General features: G+C 38.7%; 1 protein-coding gene across 1 annotated transcript; it reads right to left on the minus strand.

Moving 5' to 3' along the window:
* Window positions 1-355: 355 nt before the first annotated feature.
* On the minus strand, window positions 356-20231 carry hfm1 (helicase for meiosis 1). Its single transcript, XM_041803208.1, has 39 exons — window positions 20161-20231; window positions 19960-20069; window positions 19312-19609; window positions 18707-19047; window positions 18253-18294; window positions 18086-18156; window positions 17861-17993; window positions 17607-17758; window positions 17442-17519; window positions 15404-15559; window positions 15002-15202; window positions 14807-14895; window positions 14632-14675; window positions 14414-14515; window positions 13711-13856; window positions 12121-12215; window positions 11858-11991; window positions 11708-11755; window positions 11523-11603; window positions 11292-11383; window positions 9524-9630; window positions 9398-9445; window positions 9170-9267; window positions 8957-9091; window positions 7371-7456; window positions 6191-6274; window positions 5929-6086; window positions 5683-5786; window positions 5357-5542; window positions 5185-5244; window positions 4914-5038; window positions 3191-3273; window positions 2980-3095; window positions 2801-2881; window positions 1855-2151; window positions 1620-1704; window positions 1411-1513; window positions 508-653; window positions 356-410 (listed from the first exon to the last, which is right to left on the minus strand). The coding sequence occupies exons 1-39, from the start codon at window positions 20229-20231 to the stop codon at window positions 356-358; spliced, it is 4641 nt and encodes a 1546-aa protein (XP_041659142.1).
* Window positions 20232-21593: the final 1362 nt, after the last annotated feature.

Raw genomic sequence — 21593 nt, forward strand, 5'->3', positions numbered from 1 at the left:
TTCTGGGAGACATGGTGTATTTTCTGGAAAAATTCTAGGGGTGCCAATACTTCCGTCCATGACTGTACATCCTTCAAGTCAACAAAAAAAGGAAGCATTTTAAAGTAAGTTATGGGTGATAAACTACCAAAAATGATGATGAACCATACAACCATCAACCATTCTTTATTAAACAAATAAATACATGCATAAATAACATTAATTACCCTTATAACTATCAATGTAAACATATGTTTAATTTTCACCTTCAACAGCACATGGAGCAACATCAGATGTAAAGCAGACAGTTTAACAACATGAACACAAACTTCAAGAAAAGGTGGCAATGAAGTTTTGATTAAGTCAACAAGCATTTTTAAAATATGCCATCAAATATTCCAATGAATGCTTCCTCTTCCTTGTTGTTGGTACTGAAACATACGTGGAAAAAAAGGGTACCGTCTTGTGTTCAAAAGAAAAAAAGGTACTCATTTTTTTAAAATGGTTTGTTATTGTATTTTTCTCTACCTTCCATTGACAGACGAACTGGTGTCAGCTTGGTCACTTATTGATGAGAAGAAATCAAACCTGGCGAGTGGGGCCCAATGAGTCTTGCTCCATTTGGGGGGATTTTCTGGTGTTTTCATAGTGATCTCTTCACTGAAGACGTGTCTCTGCAAGAGAGGGAAGATGGTTAAATGTCACATGCCTGTAGTATCCCAGCATCTCATGATAGACCAGAAAAGATTTTAGAAAGCTGTAAACAGGCACTTTTTGTGAAGTTTAAGAAGAGTCAGAGTCAGTTTTGCTACTCATAAACTTGCACATTTCCATTCATTCAGATAAGTACTAAAAGGGGATTTTTCTTGTATGATTTTTCTTTGATATCCACAATCCATAATCTGGTGTCTTTCATTAATCAACAGCACATGATTAACTGTATTTAATAGTTGGAAAATAAGTCCATCAAATTAACCATAAACTCTTCTTACATACAAAGGCAAAAAGGAAATGCACTAGGGCTGTACATCTATACTGGTCTCTAGGCTTGATTTGAATCCACTTATTCTGTCATTGTTTAAACTTGATGCAATATCATGATGGATTGTATTCTCAATTTTCTATATAACTGCACATGGATACTTTGATGACTCGAAGGAGAAAAGCAGCCAGATAAATATTGACTAAATTTGACTGATCACAGTGATTTAGAAATCAGTGTCAACATAAATGTCTCTAAGTAAATCAATACAAATAAACTGTATAGGTTCAGCTGTGGATAAAAGATCTACAAGTAATGCCCAAAGGTAGTTATTAATGAATTTTTTGTCACTGTATCAATGAAAAATCATCCATGTCTAAATCAAAATGCATCATAGAAAAGATGCATTTTAACAACCCTAATCTGCAAAAACATAATTATGTAAGCACCTGCTTATTCCTGTCAAGTGTGATCCTCTTCTGTGGTCTAAATGTGACTCCTGGTGAGGGTCCTGGTCTTCTGATTTTAGGATTTAAAATGGGTGAAATTGACCTGAAAAAGAACAATTGGACATTTTTTTTTCTTGGCCACAATATAAAACCTCAGTGCTCTACTAGACTAAATTGATGCGATTGGGTGCACAATTTTGAGGCCTTACCCCAAGGGTGTTCTGGGAGAGATGACAGCAGACTGTTTGGTTTGTGAATAATTGTGGAAACCTGGTGTCGATCCAGCTGTGAAACCTGAAAATAAAAAATAAGTGCACTTGTAAAAATCACCACACTGGTTGACATTGATTCCATTAGAATTATGTATGAATTAAATGTATGATCATTTATGTTTCGCAGTTACAGTATACCCCGATATTAACTGTGACCTTAACTTCACTCTACCTGGTGTGCTATAGCCAACAGACTTCTGGATTGGAGGTTCAGCATTAGTAGCATGTGAGACGATGGATGTCTCACTGGCATGCACCAAGTTCTCGTCATCAAAGTCGCCCCAGTCGTCCCATTCATTTCCAAGGTCAAAGCTCACAGTGGGTATGTGTGAGTTTGATGTGTTTTCACGGGGAGCACACTGGTTTGACATGGCAGATGACCTCTTTGAGTAAGACGAGCTTGTTGTATTGATCTGGTTTGGAAGGTGCCTGTGGGTCTGACGTTCTCTGTTCATCAAGACTGAGGAACCTGAGAACAGAAAAAGAAACAAGACTGTGGTTGTGAAAGTAGGATTGGTTACTTTCCAGTTATTGGGATGACAAAAAGAAAGGTGACCATACTACCAGTTACACTAAGCACTTTCTATGGCCTTCTGCTTTTTCTTCTCATTTTTTAGGGTTGATTTTCCCTCAATTGCTAATATAAACAATTATACTACTTTTATTTTGTGTGTCAATCATGCAATGTTGCTGTCTTTTTTTGGCACATTCATAGAAATCTGCCTTCCACAATTAAAAAAAATACTTGAGATCACAACTTGTGTTTTGCACAGGAGAACATCAATTTCCCTGTGACAAGTTTTTTTTTTCAAAACAACAGTAATTTACTTGTTACCACAAGGAAACAGAGTTAAATGATCTTAATGCTTCTGTATACAAAGAGCACATTTTTAATGACTTTGCAAACAACACCATTTAACTTCACTGTTGTTTTTCTGGGTGTGTCTATAGCTTCTGGATGCCCTGTGCTGTGATCAGTAAACGTTATTTGCCAGTATACAGGTATTTACTGACATGAGCTAATGGAGCTTAACAACTGACAGAATGTTAAGTAGGATTACAGATAATTAGCTGCAGTAGTATGGTCTACACAGTGAAAGTTAGTTGATTTGTGTTACTTTGATGGTGAGTGTGAGACACTGCAGGTGTTAGGAGAGGTCCCTCCATCTCGGTCATGTCCAACAGGTAGTCAGTATAATCTAAAATATATGACAGAAAACAGAAAAATACAATCAAAGATCACATAAGTGTTTAATTTTCTTTGTTTGGGAGTATGTTGCTTATGTCACATATTTACCGCGGTCAGCATCGTCGAGATAAACTGTCTCTGGCAGTTGAGGGAAGTCGTCTCTAATCAGGTCAACAGTCTCAGACTGAGGTGTAACTGAAGCTTCATACAAACTTCTTCCATAACTTTATCAAATCAAATATTTTCAGCAATTGTTGGGGTACCATGGTCATATTTGAACTTAAAAAATAAATAAAGTAAAATATTTCTCCCTGAATACCTGGAAACAGGAGGTAGTCTCTCTTTGGGTTTGTAAGAAAACTCTTGGATGTTGATGGACCTAGACTCCTGGTTCATTCTTATCTGTAAAACAAAGAATGAAACACACATACTTGGCTTAATTTAAATATACAAACATATTTTTGCAGAACTTTACCACTCTCTCTTCCCCTCAAATACAGTCTGGCTGCAGGCCCTCATCCCTGATACCCACTCTCACAGACCGTTCATCTGAAATGCCATCACCGTCATAAGTGCCATTTGCTGGTACAACGTATCTCAGTTTTAGATTTTTTGTATCTTTATTCAACTTTATCCATAAACCAAGTCTGGAAGGAACATTCATGAAATAACCACACTGTAAATATTATAGACTAAGCAACACTTCATAAATTAAACAGAGAAAAAGGTCAGAGGTCTAACCTGAGGATAAATTATGTACAGTTCTGTTTTAGAAGTAGTTACTTCATAGTTAGATTTAGCGGTGTCATACTTAGCAAACATAACAAAAGCTAATATACAATAGTTGTGAAATGTAACTAAGTAGCTTACGTAGCTGCTTTGTGAGATTAGCTTTAGCTGTGTACCGACTTTAGCTACATAGCTTATGCAGTTATCGAAGCTGCATAAGCTACGCTTGTTGTGTTCATGGAGGACAAGCTTTTTTCCTGTGCACAGACTGTTTACCCAGCTTTATTAAGCATTTTGTTATCAGGTTTGCAAGTCAGGTTTTAACTTTTAATTTTGGTATCCTAACACGTACCCTAACTCTAAACAGAAGTTCATCCAATTTTATTTAAAAAGATTTAGCATGCATTTCCATCCTGACAGTGTCATTTATTTAGAAAAATACACAACAGTATGCATGCAGCTTGCATATTTTTGTCCAAAATGTTACAAACGTGAGAATTTTTGACAAAAGAATCTTAGAAAACTCACACATTTCATTTTTTAAACATATTCTCATGTGTAAACTATGCCTTTTAATTCTTTTTTAAGATTTTTTTTGGCATCTTGCCTTTGTTTGGATAGGACAGTGGATGGAGGAGCAAACTGGGCAGAGTGAGGAATGACATGTCACAAGCTGGACTTGAACCCCGGTGTCTACTCTGAGGACTAAAGCCTCTGTGCCTGGGGTTTGACCTAACCAGTTGGCTTTCCGCACCACATGTAAACCCAATCTGAATCAAATTTTAAAACTGCATATATAGGCAAAGCAAATATACTTTTGGATTGCATTTAACAGATGCACATACTACTTAACAGTATACAGTTAAGTACCAATGGTATTGTTGATGAGATAAATTTAGCTGTTTCTTATGATTTTTGTGCTTTTTTATGGACATGGAATATGCCTGTATTTTTTATTCATGCAGAAATTCAGCTCCTCTATCGCTGACATTTCTTTAATATGATCTTAACTGGTCGTGACTTGGCAGTGACTCATCAGCTTCCTCTGCAGACTCAACGTGAGGGAAAGGCAAGGCAGGTGTTTTTTTTCTCAGCAAAATATTGCATAAGCGCATTTTGAATAATGTTCTGTTATGTTTAGAGTGGTCTAACCTCTTGTTTGTATGTCATTTCAATCAAAGACAAATTGAATGGTGATAAATCAAAGCTGTACAACTATTTAGTTATCTTCTTTGTAATAACGCAATCACTGCAAAAAGTAAAATATGCAGGTTTGGACAGACTCCAGAAATGTAATCTGTCCTCTGCCTCACCTTGAGTCGTTTGACAGGAGTCTGTGCAAGCGTGTTGCTCCTACTCTTCAGGTCATCCAAATAGGAAGAAAAACTGGATTCTTGATTTGATGGCCTCTTCCGTGCAACAGTTACACCTACTTTACCTTCAAGGGGTGACACATTTGAGCTTTTATCCACAATAAGGTGAGAGAATCTTTACTATATTTACTATCAGGAATAGAAAATTAAAGCACAAGTTGGTACTTAAGTGCACATGAAGACCCACGATTCAAAACAGGGTCACACTCACAGCAGTCGTGCGCACAGAGATCCTTCTTCTTGCAGAGATGGTTGCAATGTCTTTTGTTGCCTGGGTTAATTTGTTGCATTTTAAACAGAGAAAAATGATCAACCATTAAAAACATTGATACCAATCTGATCTTTTTGTACTCACTAAATAGGCATTGACAAAGCTAAAGTACCTGAGTCTGTGGCAGATATGAGGTTTTCCTTCTGAGCTGCAGCCTGAACCGGAGGCTGTGGATTCAGTGCAGAGGACTGCGAGCTCTGTTCAGTAGGATCATATGATGTGTCATACACATTATCAGTTTTAAACCTCCTGGCTTTGGAGTAGTACACGTTGAATTTGTGCTGGATGTCCAGACCCACTGTAGAGGAGGAAACAGCTCAAATGTAAAGTGAATGAACTTCCTCATTATAGTACTGATACAAAGTGAGGTTCAGGATCCTAAAACAAGGATATTCATAGATATTATGGATTCATTTCCAAAGATATTTCCATGGTTACCATATTCTGAGCTGATGAGGTTGACGCTGATTTCCTCTCCTTTCGATGCCTTTGTTACCTCAATCTTCTTCGACCAGCTGCCACATTTCAACAGCACCGTGTCCCTGCAAGAGGAGAATGCCTGATGAAAAAATCAAAGCACTATTGATTCTCAAACCATTTTTTACACAAGAGTGAAAAGTCTGTGTTGAGTAAGTAGCATTAAACTAGAGGAAGTCTGTTTATTTAGCCTGTTCATTTTCTTACGTGATTCTCTGCAGGAAGACCACGGCGTTATCAGAGTTCCCAATAATCAGAGTGACATAGTGATGGTCAGGAGCAGTTCTCCTGGACAGGAGCTGGGCTTGGTTTTTAAGGTTCACCTTCATCACTACTTCAGCCATGGTACAGCTGTACCTTGGGAGCTGAAAAATACAGCAACAGCATGAAAGAAAAAAAGCAACAGAGCTCTCAAATAAAAACACACAAAAAATAAAAGGCTTCTTTATGAAATTTGAATAATCTTTACCTGCTCCAGAGTGACTTCATACTTTGGGAGATGTGTGACAGACTCTCTGATCTGATTGCCAAATGGGGGATGTCTGTTGAGAATCTAAATAGATTTAATAATAATAAATAAAATTATTTAAAAAATACTTCACTCTGTAAGTTCTTGGAAAAATAATTTGTTTTGCAAAGAACCATGGAAGAGTATCAGGCACATGTGTCAACAGATTTGTGACAAGGAAGATTTATATTCTTCATTATGCACTTCAGAAAAGAAAAAAGTCAAAATGACGAGGAGAAAAGCTGCAACAAAGAGAGAGAAGCTTGAAATGAGGAGAGAAAAAATATTGAGAAAAAAATCAAAATTACAAAAACAGAGTGAAGTCTGACACTGTATTTTAACACTATTTTTGACCTTGTGAGTTTTTCCCTGGATTGCTTAACTTTTGTCAAAGTAAACAATGAAAGAAATATTTCTCCTGTCATTTTTTCTTTCTTGGGCCTGACCCTGCTCCATAGTAGGCACGGCATCTAACATTTTTCTTTACACATTTACTTTTAAAGGGAACATATGCAAAAACCCCCTTTTTCAGGGTTTTCTAACAAAAAATATGTGCCCCTGGTCTGTCCACAATCCCTTTAGATCCCCCCCCCCCCACCTTCTAGAAAATGTGTGCTGAAACAAGCTCTTCTCAGATTTTCCCCTCATGATGTCATACGGGGAGTTAGCAACGCCCCCAGGTGCAGTTGGCCCTCCCCACTTTGGAAGAAAGTTCCAACCTCCTCTCCACACATTCCTGAGATGGGCGTGGTCAGGGGTGGAGTCAGACAGCTCAGTAACATTTATAGGCACAGACACAGAAACAGCTTGTTCTGAGCAGGACTGAAACAGGGGGTTTTTGTTTGAAATACAAAAATCCTATACTGGAGTGTTTTTTCAGCAACAAACTTCCCAGGCATGTTTTGGGGACCTCTGAGACCAGTATAAACTTCTCTTACAGGGGTAAAATATGTCCCTTTTAAGGGTAATTTCAACGTTAATGTTTTGAGGCATCTGTTTATAACGGTGACATTTGGTGATCACATTTGAGGCAGCCTGGCCTCCATCCACTCTGATTCAGCAATAATAATAGATTAATCAACTCCTGGTAACATCACATCACTTGCATAATTTACTAACAAAAGTGTTTTCTTCTACTGACCAGCTCAAGTTCTCTGGGATTGATTTCCTCTATTTTGCTGAAAGTAGTGAGTCCAGCATTCACCATGGCAGTAGATAGGGTCTGGCCTGAAACAAATAATATTTAGTTTTATGGCTCTGATGGAAAGTATGCCTGGTTTAAAAACAATGAATAAAAACAAAACTCTTGCCTATTGACTTAATGATACTGCAGTTCAAAGCAGTGGGTTAGAGATGGAAAGGGAGGACTGCTTACCTTTCACCATCAGTGAAATTATCTTGTCACCCATACCATTAAGCAAACCTGGTTACAGTAGTAATCCAGTCATTCAGAATGCTATTAGAATTTGGAAATAAATAACCAAACATTTTAAGATGAGGGCGCTGTCCTTCTTATTCCCCACAGCAGCTAATCCCTGTTTTGCTCCTTCAATTTAGAGGGTGCCTTTCATGGAGAATAGCGGGAATATACAATGTTGGAGATTTTTACTTGGAGGGGGTCTTTGCATCATTCCAGCAGTTAAAGCAAAAAATATGCCCCACCACATCAGGATTACTCTGCATATCTTACAGGTGAGGAGCTATGTGAGATCATAGCTGCCTGACTTTGAAAGCAAAGCGCCTGACAAATTGGATAACTGTCTAAAACGTCTGATTGGCTCTGGGACTGAAATATAATTTTCTGCCTGTACAGTCAGAATATAACCTCCAAAATCACAGACACCCTTAAGGCAGTCTGGGAGGAAGAGCTGGGTGAACAGTTATCAGAGGATAACTGGGACAAAAGGTTGAAATATGTACATACGAAAACACGCACCATTATGTAATACAATTCAAAATAGTGTGAAGACTGCACTACTCAAAGTTGAAATTACACAAATATTCCCCAACATCTCACTACACAGTGATAAATGCAATTTAACAGAAACAACCTTGACACACAACTATGCCTTGTTCCCCAGTCTGCAGAATTTCTGGACTGTAGTCTTTAATATTTTTTCAAAGATTCTGGGGGTTGAGATTAAACTTGATCAACTATCAATTATCGTTGGAACAGCAAGAAAGCGTAAAAGTTTGGATGCTGCTCAGCAACATCTCCTATCTTATGGGCTTCTCACTGCTAAGAAGCTACTTCTGTTTTGAAAGACAAGAGAAGCACCTACTATTAAACTGTGGTGAACTGAGTTGAAGAATTATTCTTAAAAACCAATGGATAAATCTGAGAAGATTTGGCACCCACTGATCTCCTTTCTGCAGAGCTAAATAATCAATTAAACTTTACACATATGTTCAGATAGCACTCCTAAGGTGGACTGAAGATGGGTTGGGATTGTTTTGTTCCTGTTCTGTTGTCACTCTGTACTCAGATGAAAAGACGTTTGCCTGCTGATAAGGATTAGATAATTTGCCTATGGTTACCAATTATTTGTTTAAAGAAAAAAGCAAAATGTTTTAGGGGATGCTATGTGAGGATCCTGTTTTCCTTAATGAAAATATTCAAACACAAAAACAAACATCTCTTTTGATAACTAACTTTGTTTTGACAAAAAAGCCTATGCATTGCTGTTACTTTATGTAAAGAGCATACTGACTCAGCAAAGTACTCACCTATCTTCTCAAGCTGTTTGGAAACAAAAGGCGAGTTTTCCCAAAGTTTGGCTTTGAAGCATTTGGCCAGGATCAGGGAGTTGAGCAGAACAGAGAAAGCCTTCTTGGATGTCTGAGCCAGGAACTCTGAGAGGCCTGATCAGGATCAAAATAAGAGAAAATACTATTGAGAGAGAACATGTTTGGCTGTTGAGAGTAATTTATCCAACATACATCTGCTGATGCGCATCCCATTCCTAAAGATCTTTGCTGTGTCCTGTGTGAGTCCAAACTCTGGGACTGAGATGGAGCCTAAGTGAGCTTGGATCAAGCTGAAGACATGGCAGCAAACACAGGACAATTACTGGTATATCAGACATCCATCATATTATTTTGTAAACAGCTATTTCTTTACTGTTATTCAACATTGCTTTACAAAAGGAGAAATACGTGAAAACCTACCAGTTTACTTTCATCTCACTAGTTCTGATCTTTCCCTCCAGTGGAAATCTGGAGAAACACATGAATATGAGATCTTATCTGAAAGTAAAAGCAGAAGAGGCTATGATTCTGTTAAATGTGTCTGACCTGATTGTGATTCTGTTCTTGTCCCTGTTCAAAGTGTTTAAAGGCTTCTTCTCATTCATTCTTAACTGAATGTCGCTGAACTCTTTGCTCTTTGACACTAACTCGATCTGTAAACACAGACACTTTTCATCTAAATAAACGTTTTATTCAGTGCCTTAATGTATTATCTTCTGCAGGAATACAGTTTAACAACACAAACTTTCGCTAATTATATATTCCTGTGGGCTCTTCTGTAGATATGATTGTTAGAGGAACTTCTGATGATTAAGCAGAAGAAGAAGAAATCTGTTTCTTTGAGGGCTAAACAAGGAGGCTAACAACCAACAATGGCTGTTCTGAAAGGAATTCACCCTCCATTTAGCAAACACTGCATCATTTCTTGAATCAGATGTTCAACTAAATTGTATTATGAACTGTAACTTTTCTGAAATGTCCTTACAGAGTTCTGGTACACGATATACTCTTCTTAGCTGTACAAAAACCAGACAAACCTAAGTTTGTGGCTTCAACTGTTTTAACATGCTGTTCCCTTGCTGACTGCATCAGAGATTTTGATTTCTCCTAAAATAATGCAGACATCCTGATTTGCAGACCTGAGATGACCCTGGCTGCAAATCATGGATATCAGCAAAAACAGATTTTAATAGCATAACAGAACATCCACAGACATAAATATTAATGCTAATAATTATGTCAAGCATTTTTGAAATAGACGAAATTAAGCCATGCTAGTGCTGCTTGTTTTTCTTTTTTCCTAGCAGGTTGTGCATGTACATCGGAGTATGATGCACTGTTAACCACTGACTTACTACACAGCAAATTACAATGATACTAAACCCAAGTGTGGTAGTAGTGGTATGAGAAGTTACGGCTCTGACTGGGCTTTGCATCAGCTTTATAGTATACTATAAGATGTCATGATCCAGTTTTTGATTTGTTCAGTTTCTGAGTTGCTGTTTTCCTGTCCATTGTGAATTCTGTGTGCTTTTCATGTTTCCTGTTTCTTTTTTTTTTTGATTAGTTAACTGTGCTCTTTTATCCCCGTGTGTTCTGAGTTTAAAAAGTTTAGTTTTTGTCAAAGACAATACAACAGGTTGAAAGATTAGTGCTTGACTGTTGTATGTTCAAAATCCATGATATTTCTCAACTGTGCATGTAAGAGATGTCAGTGTTTTGACCAGTACATTTAAAATAAATCAAAGTATTGATGGTTCCTTAATATGAATGTTTGCATTTATATTAATACAAAAATTTTGCTGATTGAATTGGTGTGAGGAAGATAAACATTGTGACTGAAAGCAAAGACTAAAATATGAGACTTTGATCAAGTAAAACTTTACAGTGTTACAAAATATGAGACTTTGATCAAGTAAAACTTTACAGTGTTACAAATGACTAGAATGTGACTGAAACTCATTAAAGAAATAATCTAAAGATGAAGACTAAATCTAAAATAGCTGCCATAATTAACACTAGTGTACACTATCTGAGACCATTTCTTCACATTGTCCTTCCATCAAAGGCAGTGGAATAATCTCATTATCCTGTTTGAGTTGTAACAGATGACGTGCACACATTTTAATCTTTGAGTCGCTCTAATAATCAGGATTAACGTCTCGCTACTATGGAAAACCCCAGCTCTGTATTCAGTGACAGAAGGCAACAGAAGTCACGCCAAGAATTCAGACAAGGTATCATAGAGGCCTAAGGTGGATATCTTCGTTTAAAATCAAATATTTTAATACAGCTTGTTTGTCAGTTAGCTCACCAGGTCAGACAGGTTCTCAGTGCCGGCCACTTTGCTGAACTGCTTCATGGTGTCAAAGGCAACACAGTACCTCGCCATCAACTTGCCAACCTCTGCAAAGACCAAAAAGCTAATTTCAAAACAGTTTAATCACTTGAATGTTTTGCTGAGCTAAAAAAAGAGTCTACACAACTCAACAAAAGAGGTGAATGTTAAACAATGTGCAGACTAAAGGAAGGATGTTCTCTCCACCTGTTGGCTTGATGTTGATATCGTCGTCCATGGTAATGAGATCGAGGGAAGACAGAGCATTTAGATTCCTCAGACACAGTTCTATGATACGACAGGAAAAAATCAGTCATCTTAAACCACTACAGAGTTTGTAATGTGCATGATTAACAACAAAAGGTAATAAGTCCTCAGTATCTGTGGCTCACCTTGTAATTTTGCTTCAATTCCATTTCTGTCTAAGTCAGCAGAGAAACCTGAAATATGAGATAAACCTTACTGCACCAACAATGATGACAAAGAAGTTAGACAAACTTTGATATAATTTCTGTGCATATTAGTGTGCTTTGAGTCCTGACCGTAGTGTGTGGGGTTCTTCAGAGCTCTGATGTAGAGGAAGGTAGAGCGTATCCAGTCCAGAGCCATGTTGACATCACTGATGGTTTGGAGGACAATCTCAGCATTCAGGTGCTCCACCAGGTGACTGTGTAAGCTGGAGAAAAATATTCTGTTATTACCTCCTTCAATATGATTTAATACCACACCTGTGCAAGAACAATAAGACAAACTGACAGAAGAAGAGGGGAAAATGAAGGGAAAACATCAGACTAAGCTGTTATACCTGCTCTCGATGATTTCCACACCATTCATCAGTTTTGTGTATTTGTCTTTGGTTTGCATCTTGGTCATGATCACTGCAGTCGCTGATGTGTCAAACTAGAGGAAGAAAATCCCAAAATTAGACAACTGTATTTCAACCAGTGCAACTTGAAGATGTCATAGAACAGTGGAGGTCTACTTAAAAAGCTTACTTTTCGCTCTACTCAAAAAGTTTCTGATATAAGATTTGAAAAGTTAACTTCAGAAAGAGATCCTTGTGTTAGAATAACAGAACCTTTTTAATTTAGAAATTGCGCTTACAGAAAATGTTACATGCTGGTCTGCAGCTAACTCAAAAAATGTGTTGCTTAATTTTTGATTGGCTTGTTTTCAGTCATTGGTTCCAGACCTGGGGTCCAGCACCTAGAGGGCTGACAAATATTTTAGGGGTGGATGTCTCTTGTCTTTAATAAAAACACAAAGTAGCACACTTGCTGGATAGCTTACTCAAGGATATTTTGGTAAAAACAAGTGTTTATAAAACTAGTATTCTGTTTGGCTCTTGGCAATGAAGACAAAAATTTAGCTTATTTTTTGATAACACTGCATTGCTATATTTTGTCTGGGTCCTGACTTTTCTAAGATAGAAAAGTGGAGGGCAGCTCCACAGAGAAAGGTTGGGACCACTCTTGGACAGAATGCAACAACCCAATAACTATCTAGTGAAATTGATTGAAACTTGGGTATTCTACACAGTAATATAACTTTTTCATCTGTACAGCCAGGTAGATTTTAAGAATGAGCAATACTAACAGTGATGTCAGGATGAAAAAGGACATTACGTTAATAAAAAGATCTTGCAGCGGCACAATCCTGTCTGTTTTGCTGTTTGACTGTTAAAATCTGAGCCTTCCAGTTTCGCAAACAAGCCCCGTAAGTAGACTTAATACACGTACTCGGTGCAATTGCCTTTTAAGATATTTCTCATTAAAGCCCATTACACAGCTGCAAGCTGATGCAATCTTCTGAGGCAAGTTTTCATTGAAAAACTAGATAAGATCAACATGACCCAGATAAAGACTATTAAGGATTAAAAAATTCTAATTACCAGTGTTTTGAATAGGACTTCATGCCTTGTTCACAAAGTGCAAAAAAAAATCTACCCAAACTGAAACTTCCTGTCAGATACTTCATATTTAATCATTTATTTTTATGATGTTCACTCTTTTTTGGAAACAAACTTTAGTGAAACAGTGTCCAGGAACAAAATATTTGTAAGAAGTCAGAATTATCAGCATCATTTTAAAAATGTTTGGCTTAAAGTTTCATTAAAAAAATGTTTCTGTGATCCAGTCTGAATCCAGTCCTTTTTTGAGATCAGGATAATTCTGTGGTTTTTTCACTCACAGTGTTCACGATCCTGCTTAAAATGCCTAAACAACACAAACCGGAGGTTTTATCCCTATAAAATTGAAGACTAAATCACCTGATCTCTCATTTCATCATCCTTTTTTTTTTTTAAACAACTTAATTTCAAGATCCATCCTATCCTACAGCCACTCTGTTTACATAACTTTTTTACAAAGTGAAATTCATGTTTTTCTGCCATTACCTGTGGTCGTCCAGCTCTTCCTATCATCTGAAGCAGGTCGGCCTCACTGTACTCCTCACAGGAGCCAGACACGTACTGCATAGTGGACTTGATGACTACAAGATGAGCAGGAAGGTTCACGCCCATAGCCAGAGTCCTGGTAGTAACTAATACACAAAGCAGTCAAGCCACAGTCAAGCAGAAATAAATAAGATTGAAAAATAATACTGATCCAAAATTGAATAGGCATTTAGTTAAAGATTCTGCTTTTACAATTTTTTAAAAACAAAATTCGCATGCATATTTTTTTAGAGATGCACAATTGAGTCTCAGTGGATGGAGAACTTTGAATAAATGTTTACATTTTGCAATCTTATTGCCTCTCCAATTTTTTTAACACAGTAATCATAAATAGCTAATGTCAGATCGTTCTGTATGGGTAGGAAAAAATGTCCTTTTTACTTTTTTTTAATAACTTTTAACAATTAAAGAAGCCATTTGCACACATTTTTGACTCAGCCCTGTAAATGTAAAACTTGGGCTGATGTCTTACCCTGTTTCAACTCAATACAAATGAAATATTAGAGGACTCATTTGTTTTAATCTGTTACACCTGTCTCTCTTTTCTTTAGTTCTACAAAGAAAACACAGATCATGTTGCACGCTGAAACAGTTAGATATCCATTTACAGCACATGATAAAACTGTTAGAGGCCGAATCTCACAGAGGACAGGCAGGTCGCCCAGAGTGAAGGCCTGTTCTATCAACTTCCTGTCACCCATATCAACTCCTGCATGATGGAAACCCACACCTAACATCACCAGATCTGGACCACAGAAGAAACACAAAATAATGGTAAACAGTTTATATATGAAAATTCACCCTCTAGGTTGGGAAGGAAATGGGTTTAAACATCTGCACAGTCTCAAACAAGGAACTCACCTCTTAGTTTTGAGTCCAGTATAGAGTTAGCATATTTCATCAATCTGTATGGCAAACAAAACAAAAGATCCTTTTTAGTGAAGTTAACTGAACAGCAAGGGTTTGGTGATCATTAGTTTATAGAGACATGAGAACATGGATAAGCCTAGATGAGTTAAAAAAAAAACAAACTAACCTCTGCTTGTGTTCAATGCTCATAATGAAACGAGCATCTTTAGCCAAAACAGTAGCTGACTGTTGGACTCCTTTCCTTGTAGAGCAAAACTAAAAAGGAAGATAGTTATCAAATCATGAAGTAATCTGATACCACCACGCAGAAAACTCTGAGACATAAGCAGAATAAAAGACTCTATGGCTTTCCTCAACCCACCACTAATGCAGGCTTCTGGTCAGAGTATGTTTGAATGACATTGGCCATCTTGTAGTTGAGCGACAGGTCAAACTTGAACTCTGTTTGGTTGGGGCTACAGGGGAATCCCAGCACCACCTTTCTCAGCTTCACAGGACGATGGCTCTCGTCCACGTCCAAATATGTGGCTGGACCACTCTCATTAGAAAGCCAGTCTGCTATCTAAAAAACACAGGTGACAAATTGATTATCTCCCACTGCTTACTGATCCTGATTAGAGACACAGGACAAACAGTAAAACCCTTCTTATTCTAAGATTATTTTCTTTTTCAACACAAAGGTCTCACACATACAGATTAATCTCAATATATAAGATTACCCATATTGCTTGAAAACATAATTGCTGTTTTTTTAGCTGCTTACATCAGAGATGTTGGGTATGGTGGCTGATACAGCCACAAACCTCATAGAGAGGTCTTTCTCTGGGTTCTGTGCTGTCCTGTAGGTATGGACAGCCTTCATCCTGCTCACCACCACCTCCAGAGTGGCACCACGTGTTGCATCCTTCACCACATGAACCTGGAACCACAAAATGTGTTTTCTTGCATTTGGCTTGACAAACTATAGAGAGGTTGATCTTTCGGTAAAGCTGAATTAAACAGCCAATTACTTTGGTCTTTTACTAAAACTGGATGGTGAATCTCAATCCGGCAGAATTAGACAGGTAAGTACACAGCCTCAAAATACAAAGAACACGATGTACTCTTTTAACTGCTCACTTCAAGTGAAATAAAGTACAGAGGGTGGAGAATAATGATGTTTCATCAGATAATGTGGCACAATTAAGCACAATTTAGGCAGGCATAATGTAGGTTATTACACTCGAAAAAAAAAGGTGGCTATGAGACAAAATTCTTTCAAAAGCCTTTTCAAACATGCATTCTAGAAAATTTTGGGACAGGTTGACTCCTGTTTTGCCAGTTCACATATGCACCTCACAGCAGGGGACTTCCACAGACAGATAGAAAAGGGGGGGGGGTGTCTCATGAGGCAGGGCATGACATGAAAAGGATGATGGCACAGATATGGTCTAAGAGGCATTGATATCAGACACTGTTAGGACAGTTTTATGCATTTAAACCAGGGGTGTCCAAACTATGGCCTGGGGGCCAAATGCAGCCCGCAGTCCAATTTTGATTGGCCCACAGCAAATTCTAGAAATAAAATGAAATATAACCCACATTTGAACGTAAAGCTTGCACTTGACTGTATTGAACCTCATAGTTTCAGCACAAGACAGAGCTACCATGCTAAGTATGTAAAAAAACAGACTAAACTGAGACAACACTGCACAAAGTAAAAATACTTGCAATCAAAATATCTTGTTTTCTAACTCCCTGATGAGTTTCGGCAACAAAAAGCAGTACCAATAATATTCCAGGGGCTGAACCTGGAAACGATTGTCTTTGTCTTGTCAGTCATTAAATCGAGCGTTTAGCATTAGTTCAGGCAGTCCGTGGAGTCAAGCTCTGCCCAGATCAGCTGATCTAATGCAAGCCCCCATCAGCTGATGGCCTGCTGGATCTGCTCTAAGCACGCTTTTGCCAATCACTGTCATGCTGCCTTATTTAAACTGATCTTGCCTGGCCACACTCTCCCACTCTTTCTGCAAGCTGCTCTTGCAAGCCCCCTCCACCCCAGCTCCTCCTTCATTCTGTTTCTGACTTAGTCAATGTCATTCACTTGTCACTGATGCCTGCTCTGCTCTGTTTTTTTTTTTTTTTTTTTTTGCTGCTTCTCTCCCTGCCCTAGGCTCTCCTTATCGGCATAGAAATAGCAGGGGTGTGTGCTGTTCCTACTTTATACTTTCCATGAAGGCTCATAGAAGGGCAAGGGGATCCCAGAACAGCCACACTGGCAAACATAAATAACAAATAAGTGCTAATCAATAACTGCTAATAAATAAATATAGTGTTTCCTGGATGAACAAGTCATTTAGGCATACTCAGCCACTAAGTATATCTTAATTTACATTAAATTGTTTTTACAAACTTCCTTATACCTCACCTCGTGGATATTAAAGTTGCCCCAACATCTTTAAATATTTCTGTATGTGGCCCTCAGTGGAAAAAGTTAAGACACCCCTACTATATACCAACGCTGCTCGGCAGTGGATACATAATTACTGTTAAGCAATAAATGGTAAGGAACTCACAGACAGAGAAGAGTAAGAAGAAGCTTCATTAAATGCATAATAAGCCCTATTTTGCCTTAATCACCCACTCACTGCCACTCATTGGAGGGGAATTTTCCTAAATACTCCTGCTGCATTCTCACATCAGCTGGGTAAAATCAGGGTTAGAACTTTGGCCGTTTGTCTTCACACATAAAGCTCATGCTGAAAAATTCAGAACATTTTAATTTGTTTTGTGTCTGTGTGAATACACTAAAACACAGTTACCTCATCAATAAGAAAGAGCCTGACCAGCTGTAACAGACAGTTGTCCTTCCATTTTCTTGTCATGCTGTCCCATTTTTCCTGAGAAACAAAAAAATTCTTTGTGCATTACAGCAAAACTTCCACTCATTTTGCTATTTCTTTTGCAGTAAGTGCAGTTTCACACACAGGGGTGGTCAGGATGATGTGGGAGTCCTGGATCTCAAAGAAATCATCGATCTCTGTGTCACCCGTTAGCTCCTTACAACTCAGCCCCAAAGGGCCAAACTTCTTCGTCCAGCTTTCAAAGCACTGACTACACAGAGCTTTGATCGGGGCCACTGGCGGCAACAAAGATATTTTGAGAATATTAAATTTGCTCAAGGCAAAATGAACTTATGCAAGAGCTTTGCTGTTATACTAATGCACAATAAGATGCCTACTGTAGACAGCTTTGACATCTCTCCAAGGCTCTGACATTTCCATTAGCAGACGAATGATGGCCAGCTCAAACAGCACAGTTTTACCGGATCCAGTCGGAGCACATGCCACAAAGTTCTTATCTGTGTAAAGAACCTAGGAACAAACCGAACAAAAAATGACAGTCATTCACTTCTCTCGGGTTAAAACAAGACAGTGGACTCTTCTTGCTTTTAATTTATGCTTACATCATCCAGTGCTTTGGACTGAATGTAGTTGAAATAGGGGAAGTCACAGAAGACGGATCTGAATTTAGCTGCTGTGTAAGCTTGGTTGAGGAAATCAGACCACATTGCTAATGTGACTGCAGTGCACAGGGTTCATATACTTAAAATGTATCACAAAAAAAGGATACGGATTTCAGAAACTGGTCTCAATACTCCAGACTCAGAAGACCCTGAAATGTCCACAAAAACATTAAAATATCAGTACTTCACCATATCATTTTCAGTAAACATGTTGAATGCAGCAATTTTTAGAGATTCTGTTCTGTATTAAACATAAGATGAAACTACAGTAATTGTTGCAAAATACATTTGGTTTCAGAGTGTTGTTTTAGTTTATTTTATTTCTGCTTTTTATTATCCACCCCCTAGTGACTGACCCGTTTCATTACAATAGAGCGGTCAATGGGGGGAGCTCACCTCGTTTCACCTCATCACACCCAAACACTTTGTGGCAGATGCTGCCATGGCCAGACACGTGCATGCTCATTAGCAGCAACACGTACAAAAGCTACATGGGTGTTATTTTGTAAACCAGTCATAGGCTGTGAGCAGAGTGTCTATCTGTGTGTTCTGTGCAGCAACCTTGTATGCAGAGCGGCTGAGGCGTCATGGGCGGGACGAAGGCTTTCTTTGTGCCCTTGTCCTGCATCTCAGCATGTGCTGCCTGCAGCGGGGGTCGGCCACTCGCTGCAGATGAGCCCACAGGAGGGGGTGAGAAGGGGGGCTGGGGGTTGAAAGGAGGAGCTCCTTGGCTAACTGTCGCCCGTGGCAGCTGAAGAGGAGGAGGGGGAGGAGGAGGTGCAGTCGCCATGGTAACCTGACTGAGAAAAGTTTGAGGTCTGGATGCTGTCTGGCTGCTGCCACTGAGGTCATCTGTGTTCGACGAGTCACCTCCATTGTTTAACACCTGAACCTTGAACAAGCTGTTGTAGGAGGGAAGCGAGGATATGCAGGGAATAAGAATTAATAAAGCAGTGAGGGTGAAAAGAACTATTGTTAGGCTTAGAGATCTTTCTCAACAAGACCTAAATGCATTTTAAATGCTTCTTTAGCATCTTTTCATGCTCCCAGTGCCTCCTCTTCCTCCTCCAGTAACAGAAAATCTACTTCTTTCTCTCTGAGTATAGTCCTTAAAAAATGTGCATGCAATCACACAAACCTCATTTTTATTAGTTATTGACACTTGCCTTCTCCGTACAGGTGGGTCCAGAGACAAACATCTCCTGCTGACAACTGCATGACCAGTGGCCTGTGGCATTTCCACTCCAACTATGCTTTTCACACAGGCACCCTGACAGTAATCCCTGAAATCTTTGCCTTCCCAAAGACCATCACATCTTCCAGTGCTGCTGCCGGCCACCTGACTTTCAATCTCTTTCTCATCATCTGTGTAACCAAAGGGGCTGTTTATTTTTGATGGTAAGACCTTCAGGCCAGCTGATCCTTTGAAGGGAGGAAGGAATTTCCTGGGTGTCTGAGAGAAACCTGTGAGAGAGCAAGAGGATTTTTCATCAAACCAAGTTGTCGATAGATATAATTTAATGAGTATGATTCACAAAAGCAAAAGAGGGTGTTTTGGTGTTTATTTCGCTGTTTATAATTGAAAGCAGGAATTTTAACATCCTTGTCAAAATATTATTAAAATCTATCATAAGACCAAGATCCAAATTTGTTAACAAAATCCCCAGAAAATTGGGAATGCTTTTAAGCCTATTCATGCTATGATGTCCGTGAGTCATACAGTTAAATTTAGCAGGACTCCAATAGGCCAGATTCCGAGCAGTTAACTCAAGTCAAGTGAAAAGGAATTCACCCTCATCCAGAGCACAACATACTGTATAGTGTAGACTTTGCCTCCTCCTGCATATCTTGAGTAGCTGGAATCTGAGAAAGTGATAGAGATGCTTCAAGTTGCCATGGACTGATCTCCTGATGCAGTGGCTTTCTGTGGAACACAGCCCAGTGAAGAAAAGATTTAATTTAGGTGAGAGAGAAATAGAGAAAAAGAGGATATCTGAAAATATCTTTGCACTTACACTTTAAGGACAGTTGGTTTCTCAAAAAACAGACTGTCCAAGGACAGCACGCAGTCACCAGAGTCCAACATCACGACAAGTCAGGAGTGGGCACAAACATCAAAAGCAATGGGGGTAGTTTCAAACAATCATTGTGGGTCTTGGTTTAGGATTCACGGCTCAAAGAAAAACAGAGAAGGAACAAATGTATACAATTTTGTTTTTGTTTTCTTCAAAAAAAAGGGGCTTAGTTAAAGGAAAGACACATCACTACAAGTCTTAAGACACTTTATACCCAAAAGTGGGTCGTAAAGCCATTTTCAGTGGCTCGCAGACGTGTGCCTGGAAAAAATATGTGGCAACAAAATCTATAATGTGCTTTTATTACCCGCCAAAGAGGTTATGGGATTGGGTGGGATTGTTCGTTTGTTAGTTAGTTTGTTTGTTAGTTGGTTAGCAACATAACTCAAAAAGTTGAGGATGGATTTTGATGAAATTTTCAGGAAATGCCAGAAATGGCATAAGGAAGAACTGATTAGATTTTGGGAGTGATCTGGATCTGGATCCAGGAATTTTTTTAGGGATTCTGTACTATTGGGAGATAGGGCTAATGGCGGAGCTCTGTGCTGTTACCACTTTACACCAGGAGATGGCAGACATGAGTAATTTCAATCCCAGCAGCACTTTAGGTGTGTTTCCATTCAAAGTTGTGGAGTTTATAGAGTTTGAAATACACACCTGGTCGAGGAGACGAGTGGAAGAGTAACAGAGAGAAAGACAGCAAACTGTAGCGAGAACACTCACAATGCTGGGGGGAACAGAGGAATATTAACCCTCTGCCATGACTTCCAGTCGTCCAGTGAGACCATGGGTGAGTCTGTCAGTGCATCTGTTTGCACCAGCTGGCAATGCGTCCACCATGACAGTCCACCCGTAGCAAAGCCAAAGCTCTATCTCACTGTATTTCCACCCAACCGGGGAGAGAGTAATTGGCGAATGCCATGGTGGGGAGCACATGGGGATGGATCCAGGACTTTTAAAGGATTCTTCACTATTGGGAGATAGGGCTAATGGCGGAGGTCTGCACTCTCCAAGTGTTTTTTTTTAGTTTTGATTGTAGTTTTCCAGTCCGTTACCCCATAATATCTTTTGTTCCATCTAAAGTCAAACCGCATTGTTTCTTTATAAAAAAAAAAAAAACATTTGGTTGTGATTGTGACCAGTACAAAATCTGAGTCACAATTTGTTGTTAAGAAGATGGTGATGGGTCCTCACGTTGGACTAGTTGAGAACTATTGCTTTACAGGACTTGTTTTGATGTGTGCTAACAAAACATTTATGAGAAACAGTTCAATTAAGTCTCATGACATATTTCTTAAAAAAGGAAAAGTACACCTTTGTTTTATGAAAAATCAGGTGCAGTGTGTAAAATTGGGACTATCAACATCTAACAG

The sequence above is a fragment of the Cheilinus undulatus genome, linkage group 13, assembly GCF_018320785.1.
Source record: "Cheilinus undulatus linkage group 13, ASM1832078v1, whole genome shotgun sequence".
NCBI classification, from domain to species: domain Eukaryota; kingdom Metazoa; phylum Chordata; class Actinopteri; order Labriformes; family Labridae; genus Cheilinus; species Cheilinus undulatus.